The 18,486-nt window shown below is 41.0% G+C and overlaps 1 protein-coding gene across 1 annotated transcript in view; it reads left to right on the top strand.

Moving 5' to 3' along the window:
• Window positions 1–16,243, top strand: part of LOC127571502 (serotransferrin-A-like) — a 46,172-nt gene extending 29,929 nt beyond the window's left edge. Inside the window, exons 12-17 of the mRNA XM_052017921.1 lie at window positions 1,693–1,857; window positions 5,450–5,603; window positions 6,897–6,961; window positions 9,096–9,280; window positions 14,072–14,261; window positions 15,983–16,243. Coding sequence (XP_051873881.1) covers window positions 1,693–1,857; window positions 5,450–5,603; window positions 6,897–6,961; window positions 9,096–9,280; window positions 14,072–14,261; window positions 15,983–16,017 — 794 coding nt within the window. The 3' untranslated portion in view covers window positions 16,018–16,243. The remainder of the gene's footprint in view (window positions 1–1,692; window positions 1,858–5,449; window positions 5,604–6,896; window positions 6,962–9,095; window positions 9,281–14,071; window positions 14,262–15,982) is intronic.
• Window positions 16,244–18,486: the final 2,243 nt, after the last annotated feature.

Here is an 18,486-nt window from a genome sequence, read left to right as displayed (position 1 = left end):
AGGTACTGGATGTCTCAAATAAATCCCCAGCCTGATGAATTATATCCCAGGTTGCTCTGTGAGACAAATTGGATCCAAAATTGGTTTGGCAAAAGGAGGCAAAGGTTGGATATCTGTGATCAGTGGTGTAAAATAAGAACTGATTCTGGGAACTTTATACATTGTTCAAGTTACTTACTTTATTGTCATTCACCCTTATGCTATAAAAACACATGGAGGAACGAAATGTAATTTCCCCCAGACTCACAGAACAGAGGACATACATAAAACAGAAGACATACAATAAACACAGAAAAAAAATTGTGCAAGTACAAATAGTGCAAAAAAATGGTCTCTACAAAATACAAATTTATGTGCGGAGTTAGTGCAAAACCGAGTGGACGAAGAAAATACAGAACTCAGTGAGTTGCACTAATTGGTGAACAATTAGCAGTTTTGTAAGAACGGAAACCGCTGGTCATTTTGTGCAATCCATATCTCTCTGTTCATCCCTCCCAGATTTTTGTCTTCATCCCAGTCCCTGCAAGCCTGTTCTAATATGCTTATCAAGCTGAGACTGACCACATCAGAGGACACAATCTAAACTAACCCAAGACCAACTGCACCTTTATAGTGGTCAGAAGTGCCAATCACAGAAATTTATGCACTCCAATTCCACAGCTGCAGTAAGTGCAGCCTCCGAATATTGCATCAGAGGATCAGACTAGATTGTAAGATCAACATCAAACCTGAAAACTGATGTGTTTCTGGAGTGAAAGACAATTTTTTGGCTTGTTTTGAATTGCTCAGGAAATGCAACCAAGTTTTTCTTCTGGCAGAAGTCAATCCTGTACTGATAGGAGTTCTGCACTGGAGTCCATGGAATTATGTCATTTCTTGTGCAAAATACCTTCTGACCTAGTCTGGCTATTACCTTTAAGTCTCATATTTACTTTTAATCCTTTGGGTCAATCAGTCCTGCCTTACATCCCACACCAACATCCTCTGTACAAAACCCCTGGTGTTACTCACACTCCTCTGAAGACCAAGATCCAACCGCCTGACTTTCCAATATGCTAGATCTCATCCATCTTGAGCCTCCTTCCATCCTGTCAGCCAACAAACCTCCAGAACCCATGGTGGATTCCAAGTTCCCCCAACACAAACCTGAGTGCCAACTGCCATCTTTGGCCTTCTTCAGTTATTCTATCTTTCTAAACTCAGTACAGGCACTGATCATTCCTTTACCCCACCCCCCAACTCCACCCTTTTGACTTGGCATACACATTGATCATTTCTCCAACCCCACCGCCTTCCTCCCCCAAACCTCAGCACAGACACAGATCATTCCTTCCCCAACCCTCTCCCTGCTGACCTCAATACAGGCACCAATTTGGACTGCCAGCTGCCACTTGGCTAGACCCTATCAAACATGTTCTTGGTCCAAAACAGCACACTGCGATTCTCAAAAATGTGCAAATGAAACTTGCAACATCAGACCCACAATTGAATCAGATGCACTAAACTTACTACGCCATAGAAATTAACTGCACAGAGGAAAATTCTTCCAGCCCATCGAGACTCTTTCTGCTCTTTGCTAGAACAATCCAGATCTAATTCCAATGCCTTACCCACAAAGACTACACACTGCTCTACTTTAAATATGTTTTTTTTCCATTGGGACCATTAAACATTATTGTGTTCTTTTCATAGCCTCTTACTTTGCTGTGGCCGTTGTGAAGGATCCGAAGCTGACCTGGGGAAAACTGAAGGGGAAGAAGTCCTGTCACACAGCTGTTGGCCGCACTGCAGGGTGGAATGTTCCCATAGGAACCCTGGTTAGAGAGAGAAAAATCAATGCTTGTGACATTTATAATTGTAAGTATGATTTCACATTTTTCTCCCTTGCGAAATTTTAAATTGATTGAAATAATGTTCTTCTAATATTCCAGGAGACAACTAATACACTTTCTTCCTGCCACTTGGTTTCCTGAGTCTGCTTTCTGGTTCTTATCTTTTTTTTTCACTTCCATGTGCTTCTCGCACACATTCTGTCCCTGCAACTTTTGAACATTGTTTTTGTTTCTGATTCTTCTTACTGTGCTTCTGCAAACTTTGCATTTTTTTGTTTCATGTCTGTTTCCTATTATAAGCATTTCATATACTCTTCTTTACAACCTCAAAACCAAAAAACTCTTGGTTACAGGTGGGATTTTGGACCTGACAGGCCATAGCTGGTGGAGGGACAAGGTTGTTTCATAGGTGCTAGGCATCTCTACCGGTATGTGAAATTAGGAGTTTGTGTATGGGAGGGCGGACTTCAATCCCATCTGGGAACTGCACTGAGAGCTCCACCTTGGGGTGGAAGATCCATGGGGGATGGGCCATACCAAGTTATGAGACAGAAGAAGGCCCCTTTGATCATTGTGTAATTGCTGGCCAAAAATTGATATTGTTAATCCTACTTCCGAGCATGAGGCTAGTAGGTTTGGCTCTTCAAACAGGAAGGTTTCTACCTCCACCACCCTTTCAGGGGATGATTTCTAGATTCCCCACCACTCACTGTAGTTTTTTTCTCTCTCAAATCCACTCCAATCTTTCTACCAATTGTTTTACATCTATGCCACTCCCTAGGCTTTTGGCCTCTCTGCTATGAGCCTGTATGTTTACCCTATCTGGGCCTCTATTTTCTTTAAGATACAGGAAACTGAGGGGACCTTTGATTGACTTGCATAAATTTATCAGTATTTCTAGCAGTCATAACTATAATAATCTAGTGCTAGCAAGTGCTATGAAGTGAGCAGAAATACATACAGAATTGAGAGGTGACTTGATAGAGGTGTACAAGATGATAAGAGGCATAGATCAGGTGGACAGTCAGAGACTTTTTCCCAGTGTGAAAATGGCTAACATGAGGGGACATAATTTTAAGGTGATTGGAGGAAGGTATAAGGAGATGTCAGAGGTAGGTTTTTCACACAGAGAGTGGTGGGTGCATGGAACACACTGCAGGCAGAGGTTGTGGGGGCAGATACATTAGGGACATTTAAGAGGCTCTTAGATAGCCACATGAATGATAGAGAAATGGGGTCTATGTGGGAGAGAACGGTTAGATAGATCTTAGAGCAGGATAAAATGTCGGCACAACATTGTGGGCTGAAGGGCCTGTACTGTGTTGTAGTGTTCTATGTTCTATGTTCTGTAACTCTGGCTGTGACCTAATTCAAGAATGAATTCCATGCTCTTGTATCTATGCTTTGACCAAAAATGTCAGGTATCTTGTATGTTTTTCAAAAATTACCCTATCTAGCTGTTCTGCTATCTTCAGGGACCCAGGGACATATACTCCAGGTTTCCTCCATTCCTTTACACTTCTTAGTATCCTACCATTTATCAGGCATTCCCTTACCTTGTTTTCCTTCCCTTATGCTTTACCTCACACTTCTTTAAATTGAATTCCATTTGGAACTTTTATGGTCACGTAACTAGTCCATTGATATTTTGATTCCAGAACATTTTTTGCTCACAACCAACAAAACTACCCATTTTGGTATCATCGTCAAACTTTTTAATTGTCACCCCTACATTTAAATCCAAAAGATTCACATTGATAAAACTATAAGCAAGGGACAAGCAATAAACACTGCAACACGCCACTGCATGCAACCCTCCAAACACTGAATCTTGCATTAACCAATAGCCTTTGCTTTCTCTATCTGAGCTAACTTTTAAACTAACTTGCCACTTTCCCTTAGGTTGCCTGGTCTTCTACTTTCTTGATCAATCTGCCTTGTGGAATTTTGTCAAATGCCTTGCTAAAATTCATTATATGTCATCACTTCTCCTTTTTACCACCCGGACCACTCAATTAAATAGCACTGAGTTCTTAATGTTTGGAAATCCATATTACATTCTGTGTTTTGGCACAGAATGGTGTGCTGTAGGTTGACATGAGGTTGAAGAAGGTTCACAGCATTATTAATATTATCATCAGCTACTCTGCCAATGTCCAAAATTACAATCCTTCTGGCTGCCTGATTTAATATTTATCCAACACATGTTTCAATATATGCCACATCTATAACTTGATTCAGTTGATGCCCTGCTCAACCCTTAACCTTGGGCACCCAAGTGTAGTCAGCTCTGTAGTAATGTTGGAAGAAGAATACAGTACATAGCAGAGTCTGGGCTCTGGGGCATGGGCACTTCCCTAGGAAGGGGCTCAGGTTATATGAGAAACAAAGGACTGCAGATGCTGGAATCTAGATGAAAAACACTTATGATGCTGGAGGAACTCAATCCTGAAGAAGGGTCCTGACCCAAAACGTTGACCACCTGCTTTTCTCTCTGGATGCTGCCTGGACTGCTGAGTTCCTCCAGCATCATAGTGTTTTTCATTTCGCTCAGTTTATATGCCTTGGAATGGAAGATTATTGGTATTATCAAAATCCAGCATGATGACTGAAAGCAAAGGTTGAAACCTTTACCCTAAAATATGATTTGTTCTTGGTAATAATATGATCCAGTGTTGAGATCAGATTGGGCAACAGTACCTAGGTGATCTTATAGACCAATCAGCAATATTAGAAGCTGATATTACTTGCTAACAAAATTATTTTTAAGGTTATATTTCAGATGAAGGTGAGTCATGAAAATATTAATATTCATCAAGAAAGATTGTTGCCAGAGGAAGTGGTTGAGACAGGTACAATAACAACATTTAAAAGACATTTGGGTAGGCACATGGATAGGAAGGGTTTAGAGGGATATGCGTCAAATGCAGGCAAATGGGACTAACTTAGATGGGCATTTCGGTTGGCATGGACAAGTTGGGCTGAAGGGCCTATTTCTGTGCTGTATGACTCTATGACTCCTTTCTTCCTGAGTGGAGTGCTTTGGACCAAGATTCTTGAGATCATTATTTCCCAGCAGAAGTAGAATCATTTCCCAGCCAGACATGCAGTTGACCTAAATTGCAGATTGCACTATTTACCTGATTAGACTGAGTGGTTTGCTCTTGGAGAAAAACAATAAAACCATCCAATTTGTTCAACTTCAGAAATGACATGTTGTTGCTCTATAGTCCAAAAGGATCCAGTAAGGGAACCAAGTGAGCTTTCAACAGGTTTAAGTTCACCAGCCTTTTGGTGTGTGCATCATGTAGAATCCCTAAGGGAGCCCTTGGCACTATTCCAGTAGAGGGGTGAAAAATTGTTTCAAGCTTCACAAACAAGGTGAAATCCTGGTTAATTTGCATTCCGCTCCAAATTGTGTTTTCTGCTGTAATTGGACTCCCCTCTTTGTGAACTCCAATCCACACTAGAATTTCCAGATTGCTTTCCATCTCAGCTGAATACAGCTGCTTAATTTTAAGAAGTCTAGAGACAAGACAGTTAGCGATGGGCAAGTCCGTAGTTTTAATATCACTTCATTGACTGGGAAAATTAACCCACTTTCTTTTTGAACAAAGCAACATTTTTCAGTGCAAGCTGTGCTCCTGGGGCTGAGAAGATTAATCCCAAACTGTGTTCCCTGTGTATTGGTATGAAAGACAAACTAGATGTGGAAAATAAATGTGTCGCTAACAGCAATGAACGCTACTTCAGCTACAGTGGAGCCTTCAGGTACAGTACTAAATCTTCATCTGTCTGATATGCAGTTATGTTATGATTAACAACGGTCAATATTCTGCTCACCTAAATTTCCTCTGTGGTTGTCAAACACCTTCACGGCCTTGATCCAAATAGGGACCAAACAGTGCAGTGAGAGTGACTACTCTTGACATCATAGCAGCATTTGACTAAGTGTGGCATCAAGGAGCCCTGATAAAACTGAAATCAGTGGGCAGAAGGGGAGAACACTCCAATGGCTGGAATTATACCTCACACAATTGTAGTAATTGGAGATTGATTATCCCAATCCCATGACATCAATATAGGAGTTCCTCATGACAGTGTCCTAGGCTCAACCATTCTTCACCTACTTCATCAATGACATTCCTTCCATTGTAAGGTTAGAGTGGGAATGTTTGCTGATGATTGCACAATGTTCAATTACATTTGCAACTCCTCAGCAAATGAAGAAATTCATACCTACAAGCAGCAAGATCCAGACAACATTTGGACACGAACTGATATGTAGCAAGTAACATTCATGACAGAGAACTGCCAGGCAATGACCATCTTGAACAAGAGAGGGTATTAGCACATACACTTTGCGTTCAATGGCATTAACACCACTAAGACCCCCACCAATAACACCCCAAAGGTTCATCATTAATCACAATTTCAACTGGACCAGCCACATAAATTGGCTTACAAAAATGGAAAGGGTACCAGAATGATGTTGTATTTTCCTTCTCCAGTATTTTCTACCCACTCCTGCCAGTGGTGAATGTCAATCCATAGCCATTGACAGACAATACCTTCAGGAGTGGGCATGGAAAATATTAAAATGGTTCTTTTTTTGAAAATGCTTTGAGGTCTATCAAAAGAGAGAATTGTTTATTTGCAAGACAGAATGTTTAAGCTATATTCATGTTAGGCAAAACCTTAATGACCACAGTTTAGCAACACTATGATCACTTTGCACTAAAATGTACTGTTTTTTCTTGTTCTAATGGTGTTCATTCTTGTAAAAGTTAATTTATGTTTAATGTATGTTTTTCTTGTGAATGCTGCTTACATGATGCTATGTGCCTGTGATGCTGCTGCAAGTCAGTTTTACATTGCACCTGTGCATACATGTACTTGTGCATATGGCAATAAGTGAGACTTTGAATTTTGACTTTGTTTTACTCACAAGCTTCTACTCCATTCAAGGTGTTTCACTCAGTGTGATATTATTACAAAGCAGCATTACAGTGTATCCATACATATGCATAATCTACAGTAATTATTTGTTTAAATCTCCTTCAGGTGCCTTGTGGAAGCAGGTGATGTTGCTTTTGTTAAACATACAACTGTGCCGGAGAATACTGATGGTACGTGTGATTTATATATGAACATAAGAAAACAGGAGTAGGAGTAGGCCACTCAAGCCTGCCTCGATTTTTCAATATGATCATGACTGATCTTTCCCAGGCCTCAAATCCTCCTCTGTGCCAGTTCCCCAAAGGCCTCAATTCCTTGATCTTTCAAAAATTTATCTACCTTCACTTTAAATACCCCCAATAATCTAGCCTCCACAACCATCTGCAGTAGAGAATTGCAGATATTTGCCATCGTCTGCAAGAAAAAGTTCCTACACACCTCAGTTTTAAATGACCGCTCTCTAATCTTGTCACTAAATCCCCTTCCTCTCACTATAGAAATATCCAAGCATATACCCAGTCATGTCCCCTAAGGACCTTTAATATTTCAATAAGATCACCCCTCATTCTTCTAAATTCCAAAGAATATAGATCTACTTTCGTTAGCTGCTCATGATGGAACAATGATCTCATCCTAGGAACAAGCCCAGTGAATCTCTTCAACTGCTGCCTCCACTGTCAGTATATCCTTTCTTAAATAACAGGATCAAAACTGTGACTTTTCAGTGAACTGTACGGGCTTGAACCATTAAAACAAATTCATCAGTTTCCAAATTTAGCTCCCGCTCTGTGCAGATCCACCTGATTTCAGTGAGAATAATCGTCCATGACCAGCATAAGGGTTTGAAATGGTTTTATTCTAGAATGTTCCATTTCTACATAAGTCTTGAAAAAAACCTCAGCACTATTTTGGTTTAGGTCTGATTGCTGGATCTTATATTCCTTGAAGGAGACACCTCTCCAAAATAAGGTACTGTGGCGACTCACCGTCTAGTCGGGCGAACCGGCTCGGCAGTCGGGTCGCGCGGCGTCGGAGCGACGAGGCCCAAGATGGCGGCGGGCCTCGTCTTTCCGAGCGACGGGGAGAACCCGCGCGCGGGAAAGTCCTGATGACGTAGGACTTACGTCATTGCCGGTTTTTTGAGCGGGAGTTTTTCTCCCTTAAAGGGCCCGCACAAGGCGGGAAAATAAACCAGTTCTGTTTGGCAATCCTCAGAGTAGAGTCTTGTTTTATTCCGCGGTAGCGACCGCTACAGTACACCGGTGGTTACTGGATTAGTAACCGAGAAACCTAAATTCAAATTCTACCTTGGCACTCGTGGAATTTAAATTCAGATAATAATCTGGAATTTTAAAAAATGTGTCACGCTGACCACACCGTTAACAGAGTGTTGTTAAAACTCCATCTTATTCCCTGATGCCCTTCATGGGGAGAGACAATCTTCCTTACTTACTTGGTCTGACTCATATGTGATTGCAGACACACAGATGTGGCTCATTCTTAAATGACCTAGCAACGGCAATTAGGACTGGGCAATAAATGTTGGCCCTGCCATTGATGTCCAGATACTAAATAATGCAACCATTTGTCATCTTTTTCCCTCTCAATTAACCAAGTTAAATCCCTCACACATACTCTGTAACCTCCTCTTCATACGTCACCACCTCATTATATCATTAACAAACTTAGATGCAATGTGTTCATTCTCATTTTTTTAATACATTTTCTGCACCCCCAGGATTCACTACTATCTAACTTCTAAAATTTCAGAACCTTACCTATTTCACAGTGGGCACCATAATTCTCTAGAGGATTCTCATGTGGAGGAGGAACAGAAGGTATACAAGTGCATTAGGCTGTGCAGCTGAATATTGGTATCTAACTGTCAAAATATGCTGACCTCATTGTTCCCATCTGTACATTATTCAGGAAGGATACACATTGATGCCTTGATTCATGATAGAATCTATCAGGACTGCTGTATTGTACTCATAACCAGAAAATTAGAATGCTTAGCATTAGCTTAGATGCTCATAACGTCTTGTTCAATGGTTGAGTACCATATATGACAGCTGTTAAGCCACAGATACTTTATCAATCCTAATTCTTTAATGAACAAGAAAGGTGCCTTGCTACTTCTTTGGGTCATGCCATGCTTGAGAACTATTGCCTGGAAATTGGTTTGCATCCTTTATATTGAAGTAGCACTTAATGCCACCATATTTTTCAACCAGAAATATCTTTTGGTTTATTTGTGTGAGAGAATGTAGCTATAACAATTGATGGAATTGTTTTCTTACCTAGGAAATGGAGTACTTGCTTGGAATCAGAATCTACAGTCTTCCAATTATTATCTGTTGTGCACAAATAATACTGTAGTCAGTGTCAATCAGTATATGAAGTGTCACTTGGCTAAAGTCCCAGCACATGCTGTTGTGACTCGACCAGATAAGAGGAATGTTGTTGTCCAACTGCTGAAAAAGGAAGAGGTGAGTACAAACATTTCTTACTTGTCTACATGGTGCAGGAGGACTTTGTGGGTGAATTGTACCAGACTTCAAATTGATTCCTCTCAGTAGTGAATTATGGGGCAGCCAAAAAGTCTCCAGTAAAACTCTGACTTGGTATTTCTCTCCAGAACTCAACAGTTGAGCATTGAAATTCCAGATGCAATTCAGTTCAAGCTCATGCTGTCAAATCTATAACCTCAGATTCTGTTGTATCTTATGTTAAAAAGAGTTCACCTTAACTAAATAACTGCATCATGCTTTCTGTAATTTCTTTTGTACACTTTTGCAATATTGTATTGTGTATTTAAAATCAGATTGGTTAAATATCTTCACTTTTCTATTTTTTTTATAATGGTTGCTAGTCTTGGATTAAGGTCAGGTCACTGCACACGCTTACAAGTAGACCTTATGTCCTCTATAAACTGGAATGCACCATTTCTGCTGTGTTAATAAGCAGTAGTACAGTATAGTAGTGGACTTTTATTGCATAAACCAAATGCCTTGGAAACACAGTCATGAACATTTTCCTATCTCTTCAGAGAGTCCTCGGACAGGATAATTGAAACTGACAAATCAACAAATATTTACTTTATATGTAATATGAATGGTCAGAATAATTTTCCAGCCAGATATAACTCTGAGTATCATTAAGGACAGCACACCTTAATCTACCTGAATAGAAATTGACTTTCTCATGCACGGGCTCCTGAAAATTCTCTCTGTGAAAAGGGGAGTGTCAGATGCTAACCCCTTGTCCTATCCCTCGGATTGGTATGTTGAGAGTATGCTCACTAAACTGGCAATCTTGACTAAGAACCCTTTTGTGATGCCCTGGTAAACTAGGCCCTCTGAGATTGTTGAATGAAAGCCCATTAAAAAACTACATTGGGATGTGCAGAGAAAATCTCCATTGCATCAATTTGACGTCACTTTGGCCTGGTTACATATTCAAGTGTCAGGTACAAAGAGGAACTTGATGTTTCTCTCCTACCCAACACAATATTCCTTTGGTGAATTTACAATAACTTTGATGACCAGAATTCATCTAGTTCCTTCTTTAAAATCTGTTAGGTTTCTTGTTTCACCAATAATGCAGAAAAGGATTGCATTTACTTGCATGTACAAAATTCATTGTGAATTTCATATACTAACTATTGTTAGTAACTTGTAAATGTGACCCTTTCTACATATGTGTTGGATAGAAAACTTACTTTCATCCAATTTCTCCACATCATTCATAATTTCTATAATACCCTTCTCCAGTTTTCTCTTTTGAATGACTCTAAACTGTCCAGCTACTTGGCTAGATGGAAATGATCCCGTGGCAAGGCATTTCAATACCAAGATTATAGATTATACCAAGGTTATAGATTTGCCAAGTGATCCCACCATTTTCTGATTTTATTCCTCCTTGGTGTTCTTTACTTTCCCCCGTCATATTTAAAGAATGTTATGTTTACAGCTGTTTTTCAGAATCTCCTTTCAGCCAAATATAAATTTCTTGAAATTCATTCCCCTTTCTTTATAGATTTGCTCATTTGTGTTCTTTTAATGCAAATTATTCTGTGTTCTTTCTTTATCCTTAAAGTCTTTCATAACTCTGATTGTGTGCCAAATTGATCTTGCGTTTTTATTCTGAACTTGACCTACTTCAATGAAAAACATCTCTTGCATAAAAGCATAAGAAAAGCATAGGAGTAGGAGAGCTCCACAGCCCCTCAAGCTTGCTCCACTATTCAATGAGATCTTGGCTGAACATTTCCTCCCTGATCTCTAAAGCTCTTGATTCCCCTATAGGCCAACAATCTAAGTCTTAGCTCTAAATATGCTCAATGATATACAACCCTCATGCAATTTCCTCTCATATTTCCCCTCTGTTTTTACCATGGAGGAAGACATGAAGACTTTGTAACCAGGAAAAGTAAATGGATAGGTCTTGGGGATAGTCCGCATTACAGTAGAGGAGGTGCTGGATGTCTTAAAAGGTATGAAGGTAGACAAACCTCCAGGTCCTGACCAGGCATATCCAAGAACACCGTGGGAGGCTAGAGAAGAAATTACAGGAGCCGTGGCTGAGATACTTGCATCATCGTTAGTCACAGGTGAAGTGCCGGTAAACTGGAGGGTAGCGAATGTTGCACCTTTATTTAAGAAGGGTGGCAAAGAAAAACCTTGGAACTATAGACCAGTAAGTCTAACATCTGCGGTAGGTAAGTTACTGGAGAGGATTCTGAGGATAAGATATACATACATCTGGAAAGACAGGGGTTGATTAGGGGTAGTCAGCATGGCTTTGTGCATGGGAGATGATAGCTTATGAACTTGATTGAGTTTTTTGATGAGGTGACCAGGAAAGTTGATGAGGGCAGGACGGTAGACATGGTTTATATGGAATTCTGTAAGGCCTTTGATAAGGTTCCACATGGTAGGCTGCTCTGGAAGGTTAGATTACATGGAATCCAGGGAGAGCTGGCTAATTGGATGCACAGTTGGCTTGATGGTAGGAAGCAGAGGGTGATGGTGGAAGGTAGTTTCTCGGACTGGAGGCCCGTGACTAGCGGTGTGCCTTGGGTCGGTGCTGGGCCCATTATTGTTTGTCATCTATATCAACGATTTGGACAGCAATGTACAGGGCATGGTTAATAAGTTTGCAGATGACACTAAAATAGGTGGTATAGTGGGCAATGAAGAAGGTTATCAAAAATTACAGGAGGACCTTGATCAACTGAGTAAGTGGGCTGAGGAATGGCAAATGGAGTTTAATACGGATAAATGTGAGGTGTTGCATCTTGGAAAGTCAAATCCAGATAGGACTTTCGCAGTGAATGGAAGGGCCCTGGGGAGTGTTGTAGAACAGAGGGACCTTGGAGTATAAGTATATGGTTCACTGAAAGTGGAGTCACAGGTAGAGAGGATGGTGAAGAAGGCTTTTGGAATGTTGGCCTTCATAAGTCAGGGCACTGAGTATAAAAGTTGGGTCATGGTGCAGTTGTACAGGACGCTGGTGAGGCCACACTTGGAGTATTGTGTTCAGTTTTGGTCACCCTGTATAGGAAAGATGTTATTTCCAGTGCAGAAAAGATTTACAAGGATGTTGTCAGGACTTGAAGGACTGAGTTATAGGTATAGGTTGGACAGGGTAGGACTTTATTCTTTAGAATGTAGGAGACTGAGAGGTGATCTTATTGAGGAGTATAAAATCATGAAGGGCATAGATAGGGTAAATGCACTCAGTCTTTTTTCCACGGTTGGGGAATCAAGAACTAGAGGGCATAGGCTTAAGGTGAGAGGGGAAAGATTTAATAGGAACTTGAGGGGCAACTTTTTTTTTTTTTACACACAGGGTGGTATCTATGTGGAATGAGCTGCCAGATGAAGTGGTTGAGGCAGGTATAATAACAACTTTTAAAAGGCATTTGGACAGGTACATGGTTTGGAAATGTTTAGAAGGTAATAGGCTGAATGCTGGCAAGTGGGATGAACTTGGATGGGGCATCTTGGTCGGCATGGGACCGGTTGGGCCGAAGGGTCTGTTTCTGTGCTTTTTGACTCTATCCCAGTCTAAGCAATCAACCTTATTCTAAGACTATGCCCCTAATTCTACACTCCCCCACTGAGAAAAATATCCTCCCAGCAGTTATCCCATTTAACACCCTCAGAGTCTTACATATTTCAATTAGATCTCATCATATTGTTTTAAACTCCAAAGTTTAGGCCTAACCTGCTCAGACTTTCCCCCATAAGTCAGCTCCCTCAACCAAGAATCAGACTAGCAGTCTTTGCTGCATTTCCCCTATATAAGGAGACCAAAGCTGTATCCGAGTGCTGTCACACTGAAGCCCTCTGCAGTTGCAGCAAGACTTCAGCTCCATTCCACTTGCAATATAAGCCAACATTGTCTTTGCCTTCTCCCAGAACAGCAACCATTAAACATTCTTGCATTGTTCAAATAATAGTCTACTTTTCAATGCTTCCTACCAATGGTTATACACTCTTGCACTTCCTTTTGCAGACACTTATGTTCTCCTCAAATTTTCCCACCTATCCCGATGTCATCAAGAAACTTGCATACATTATTCTCAGTCCCTGAACTAAGTCCTGCTTATAGATTGTAGACATCCAAGTGCCCAGCACAGAACCTTGAGACAACCCATCAGCTTTAACTTGCCAAATTGAACCTGGCCCATTTAACACTTCCCTTCCCCTCTCTTCCTGGCTCTATCTGCCTATCATCCTCCCAGTCACGTGCTTTCTTCTTTCACCTACCAGCGTGTCTCACCTCTACCTCTCACTTCTCATTACTGGCTCCCTTCCCTCTACACTCTCACTCCTGATGCAGGGTCTTGACTTGAAATGTCAATTGTCCCCTTGCCTTCATAATTGCTGCTTGACCTACTGAGTTCTTTGCACATTTTACTTTTTGCTCCATTTATCTTATCCTATTATTCTGTTAACCAGTCCTTTGAACATAGTAATATATTACCTTCAATGCCACTATCATCATTTATTCTGTGAAGCCCCATGACTATTTTCTATGCTTCAATGAGATCACACTGACAGCTGTGATTTTGGTGGAAATCCTGGATTTCAGCACTGGCTTTGGGGTGTCTTTGGGATGTGTTTGGTGCTGACAAACCACATGTTTTGTTCATTTCTAGTTGCCTTCAGAAAGTAGTCAGTCCTATTATTATGTTTGGAGTATAATTTGCATGTGAGTCATTGTACAGCACTTGTTGTTGACATCAATAACAAGTTTGCTTCTTATTGCAGGAGAAACATGGTATTAACGGGACACAGAAAAACACATTTGAGATGTTCAGCTCCAAGAGGTTTGGGAAAGACCTGCTTTTTAAGGATTCCACTCAGTGCCTCATTGAAATTGCCAAGTCGAACAGTGACACTTTCCTGGATAAGAACTATGTGACATCATTGGAAGCACTCAATAGCTGTAAACATCCTGGTAAATATTGATGAAATAAGAACATAGTCAGCATAGTTCTTCTTTAATATTTTTGCATGTATTGCATGTGTTTCAAGCAAGAGGCATCAGGGTTCACATCAAATACTTGCAGATCATGTTCATTCTGCAAGAACTGCAATGATGCCTGGGATGGTAATTGGGTCTTGGGTAAAGATTTCTTCCTAATCAAGCAGAAAGGGCATGGCGTCCAAAGCACCTGTTTCTGTGCTGTATAACTCTATGATTCTGTGACTCTATGACTTCTGCTTAATGTGTGAGTGCAACAGAGGATACCACAGAGCCAGTCATACCCTCATGAATGCAGAGCCAGAACCCAAAGAGGAACCATTAAGATCACAAGAGTTGTACAGCACAGAAATAGGCCTTGCAGCCCCACATGTCCTTGCTGACCTCTTTTGCCCAACTACACTAATTCTATTTGGCCACATTAGGTCCGTTTCTATGAATGCCTTGTACATTTAAGTGCCTGTCTAAATGTCTCTTAAAGATAGTGTTGAAATTTAAGATTCTGGGTCACCAACTTTCACTCCCAGTACCTTTGAACTGAGTAAAAGCTTTTCCATCTGTGTATCATTGTAGCCAAAATCAGGAGAGCCAGTGCATTTCAATAACATTGATGGAGTTCAGATGAATGCTGTTGGAACACAACTCCTACCCTCCACCCCTCAACAGTTCATCCTTGCACCCCCTATTATTTTCCCATGGTCTCCAACTCTGTTGTCATCTGTGTAAGCGATTAAAACTGTGTGTGTCTTCTCAATATGCCACCTACCCTGACAATTTACTCTCATCCCAGCCCTTGGGTTTCCTAACACTCCTCTGCCTCTTATTATTCCCTACATTTTTTCCCTGTTGGAGTTCTGCTCCCTCAGCCTCTCGTCCTACTTTTACTTGCTTACGGTTCCAGGTCTGTAACTCTGGTGTTTCTTCCTCTTCCCCCTCCCAATCTTTCCCCTTGTCTCTTTTATTTTACCTTCCCCTTTGCCAGCATCTAACCCTACTGCTGGCCTCCAGTCTGGATCTTTCTTCTTCTTACCAGCTGACAACTTGTATTTACGTAGTGCCTCTCAATGGATAATCCCAAATTATTTTACAATAAATTAAATACTTTTAAAGTTACTCATCATTGTAATGCAGGAGCATAATAGCTAATCTGTCCATGGCAAGATCTCACAAACAGCAATATGATAATGACCAGAAAATCCATTTTTTAGTGATATTCATTGATGTATAATTTTGTACAGGTCACTGATAAGAAATACATCTTCCACAGAGTTTAGATGTCTTATTTTAACTAAAACAACTCCAATACTACCTCAGTATTGCACTGAAGTATCACTCTAGATTTTCATGCTCAAGTTTCTGAAATGGGACATGATCTCACAAAATTCTGATCAAAACCAAGGATGCTACCAATGGAGCCATGGCTGACACCTTTACTCCAGCTCACCCCCATGTTTCTGTGTAACCTTCATCTGCCTTTCCTCTTGCTTCACAACACTTCCTTCACTCACCCTGTTGCGCAGTTTGCAGTCTCTCAGCCTTGGCGCATTTACTGCCAGTTGTCCATTCCTGTTGAACTTGCAAAGAAAGTGGCTCTGTACCTGTGTATAACACCATGGTTGGTATATTACTGCTAGGGATGTTTAATGTGATAATGATTGTACGATGTTCTAAAAATATATTCCTTTCTATTCCAGCACTCCTGGATATATGTTCCTTTGAAAAGTGCTGAACCACACAGGTGTGACCTGACAAGGATCTGGGCACCAAGTGATCCAGAATGCCCTTTTCCTTCCATCAGTCTTCATACAATGACATCTACATAATGCCGACCCAAATCCCTTGAATGTATTTATGTCAACCATATATAGGATAAGCAATGTATCCCATGTAGAAAGGGAGGAATTGGGTTTCATTTGTGATTCTGTAATAAAAAATAAATTCTTGCTTCTTCTGTATTTTATTAGTTTATTTCTAACAATAGTGTCTGTGAGATCAGTGATTCAGCAATTACAAGGAAGATTTAATCTTTTATTTGCAGAGTTGTTAAGGTGAATAGGGAAAAATGCCCTAGAAATTGTTCTGTGTGGTATGAACACTTATTAAAGTAGTGCTATGTGAGAGTGGAGGGGTGCAGAGATGGTGGGGCTGCTATATTGGGACTGTCAGTCTCCTGGAAAGCACAGGCTTCAGTATTTCATCATGGACAAGACACAAGGTAGAAAAATCTTTCGTCTGCTTTCGTCCACCATTACAGAAGGTAGTCATAGATTGAGGTGGGGCAGCTGGTTAGAGAAAATCGGGAATGCTGGAGACAGTGGGGGGGGGGGGGGGAGAATGTGTGTGCCTGCAATGGTGGTGTCATTAATGATGGAAAGTTACAGAAGGAACTTGCATGGAGGAAGATGCAACCCTGGTGAGGTCAGACCCTTTAGATAATACAAAGTAGGCCTCAAGCCTCTGGTGAAGACCTTCAGGCCCAAGACATTTGGTATCTGTACATGTCCATGCATTCACATGTGACATCTGCACCAAAAATCTAGAGGTGGTGTATTGGCACCATCATGTTTGCTTGTGGGATTTTTAAAACTTTTATTGTATAGTGGATAAAAACATGATTCTATATGATAAGTCTTTCTGAGCCATTTTCCTCTGGATGTAATTTAGAGGTGATAGAACCATAGAACACTACAGCACAGAAAAACAGGCCATTCGGCCCTTCTAGTCTGTGCCGATACATTATTCCGCTAGTCCCATTTACCTGCACCCAGTCCATAACCCTCCAGACCTCTCCCGTCCATGTATCTATCCAATTTATTCTTAAAACTCAAGAGTGAGCTTGCATTTACTACATCAGATGGCAGCCCGTTCCATACTCCCACCATTCTTTGAGTGAAGAAGTTCCCCCTAAACTTTTCCCCTTTCACCGTAAAGCCACGTCCTCTCATACTTATTTCTCCTAATTTAGGTGGAAAGAGCCTATTCGCATTAACTCTGTCTATACCCCTCATAAGTTTGTAAACCTCTATCAAATCTCCCCTCATTCTTCTGCACCCCAAAGAATAAAGTCCTAACCTGTTCAATCTTTCCCTGTAACTCAACTCCTGAAGACCTGGCAACATTCTAGTAAATCTCCTCTGTACTCTTTCAATCTTACTGATATCTTTCCTATAGCTAGGTGACCAGAACTGCATGCAATACTCCAAATTTGTCTTATACAACCTCACCATAACATCCCAACTCCTGTACTCAATACTTTGATTTATGAATGCCAGGATGCCAAAAGCCTTTTTTAACAACCCTGTCTACCTGCGATGCCACTTTCAGGGAATTATGTATCTGAACTCCCAGATCCCTTTGTTCCTCCGCACTCCTCAGTGCTCTACCATTTACTGTGTATGACCTACCTTGATTTGTCCTTCCAAAATGCAACACCTCACACTTGTCTGCATTAAATTCCATCTGCCATTTTCTGGCCCATTCTTCCATTTGTTTCAGATCCCTCTGCAAGCTTTGAAAGCCTTCCTCGCTGTCCACAGCGCCTCCAATCTTAGTGTCATCTGCAAACTTGCTGATCCAATTTACTACATTATCATCTAGATCATTGATATAGACAACAAACAACAATAGCCCCAGCACAGATCCCTGAGGCACACCACTAGTCACAGGCCTCCAGTCTGAGAAACAATCATCCACTACCACTCTGTCTTCTCCCACACAGCCAATTTCGAATCCAGTTTACAACCTCTCCATGGATACCTAGTGTCTGAACCTTCTGAACTAACCTCCCATGGGGGACCTTGTCAAAGGCCTTACTAAAGTCCATGTGGACAACATCCACAGCCTTTCCTTCATCTACTTTCTCGGTAACCTCCTCGAAAAACTCTACAAGATTCGTTAAACACGATCTACCACGCACAAAGCCATGCTGACTATTCTTAATCAGCCCTTGGTTGTCCAAATACTTGTATTTCCGATCTCTCAGAACACCTTCCAATAATTTACCCACTACTAATGTCAGGCTCACTGGCCTGTAATTACCTGGCTTACTTTTAGATCCTTTTTTAAACAACGGAACAACATGAGCTACCCTCCAGTCCTCCTGCACTGCACCCGTGGCTAAGGACATTTTAAATATATCTGCCAGGGCCCCTGCAATTTCTACACTAGTCTCCCTCAATGTCCGAGGAAATATCTGGCC

Source organism: Pristis pectinata, chromosome 6 (genome assembly GCF_009764475.1).
Source record: "Pristis pectinata isolate sPriPec2 chromosome 6, sPriPec2.1.pri, whole genome shotgun sequence".
NCBI classification, from domain to species: Eukaryota; Metazoa; Chordata; class Chondrichthyes; order Rhinopristiformes; family Pristidae; genus Pristis; species Pristis pectinata.
This window is presented reverse-complemented; position numbering and strand designations above follow the sequence as displayed.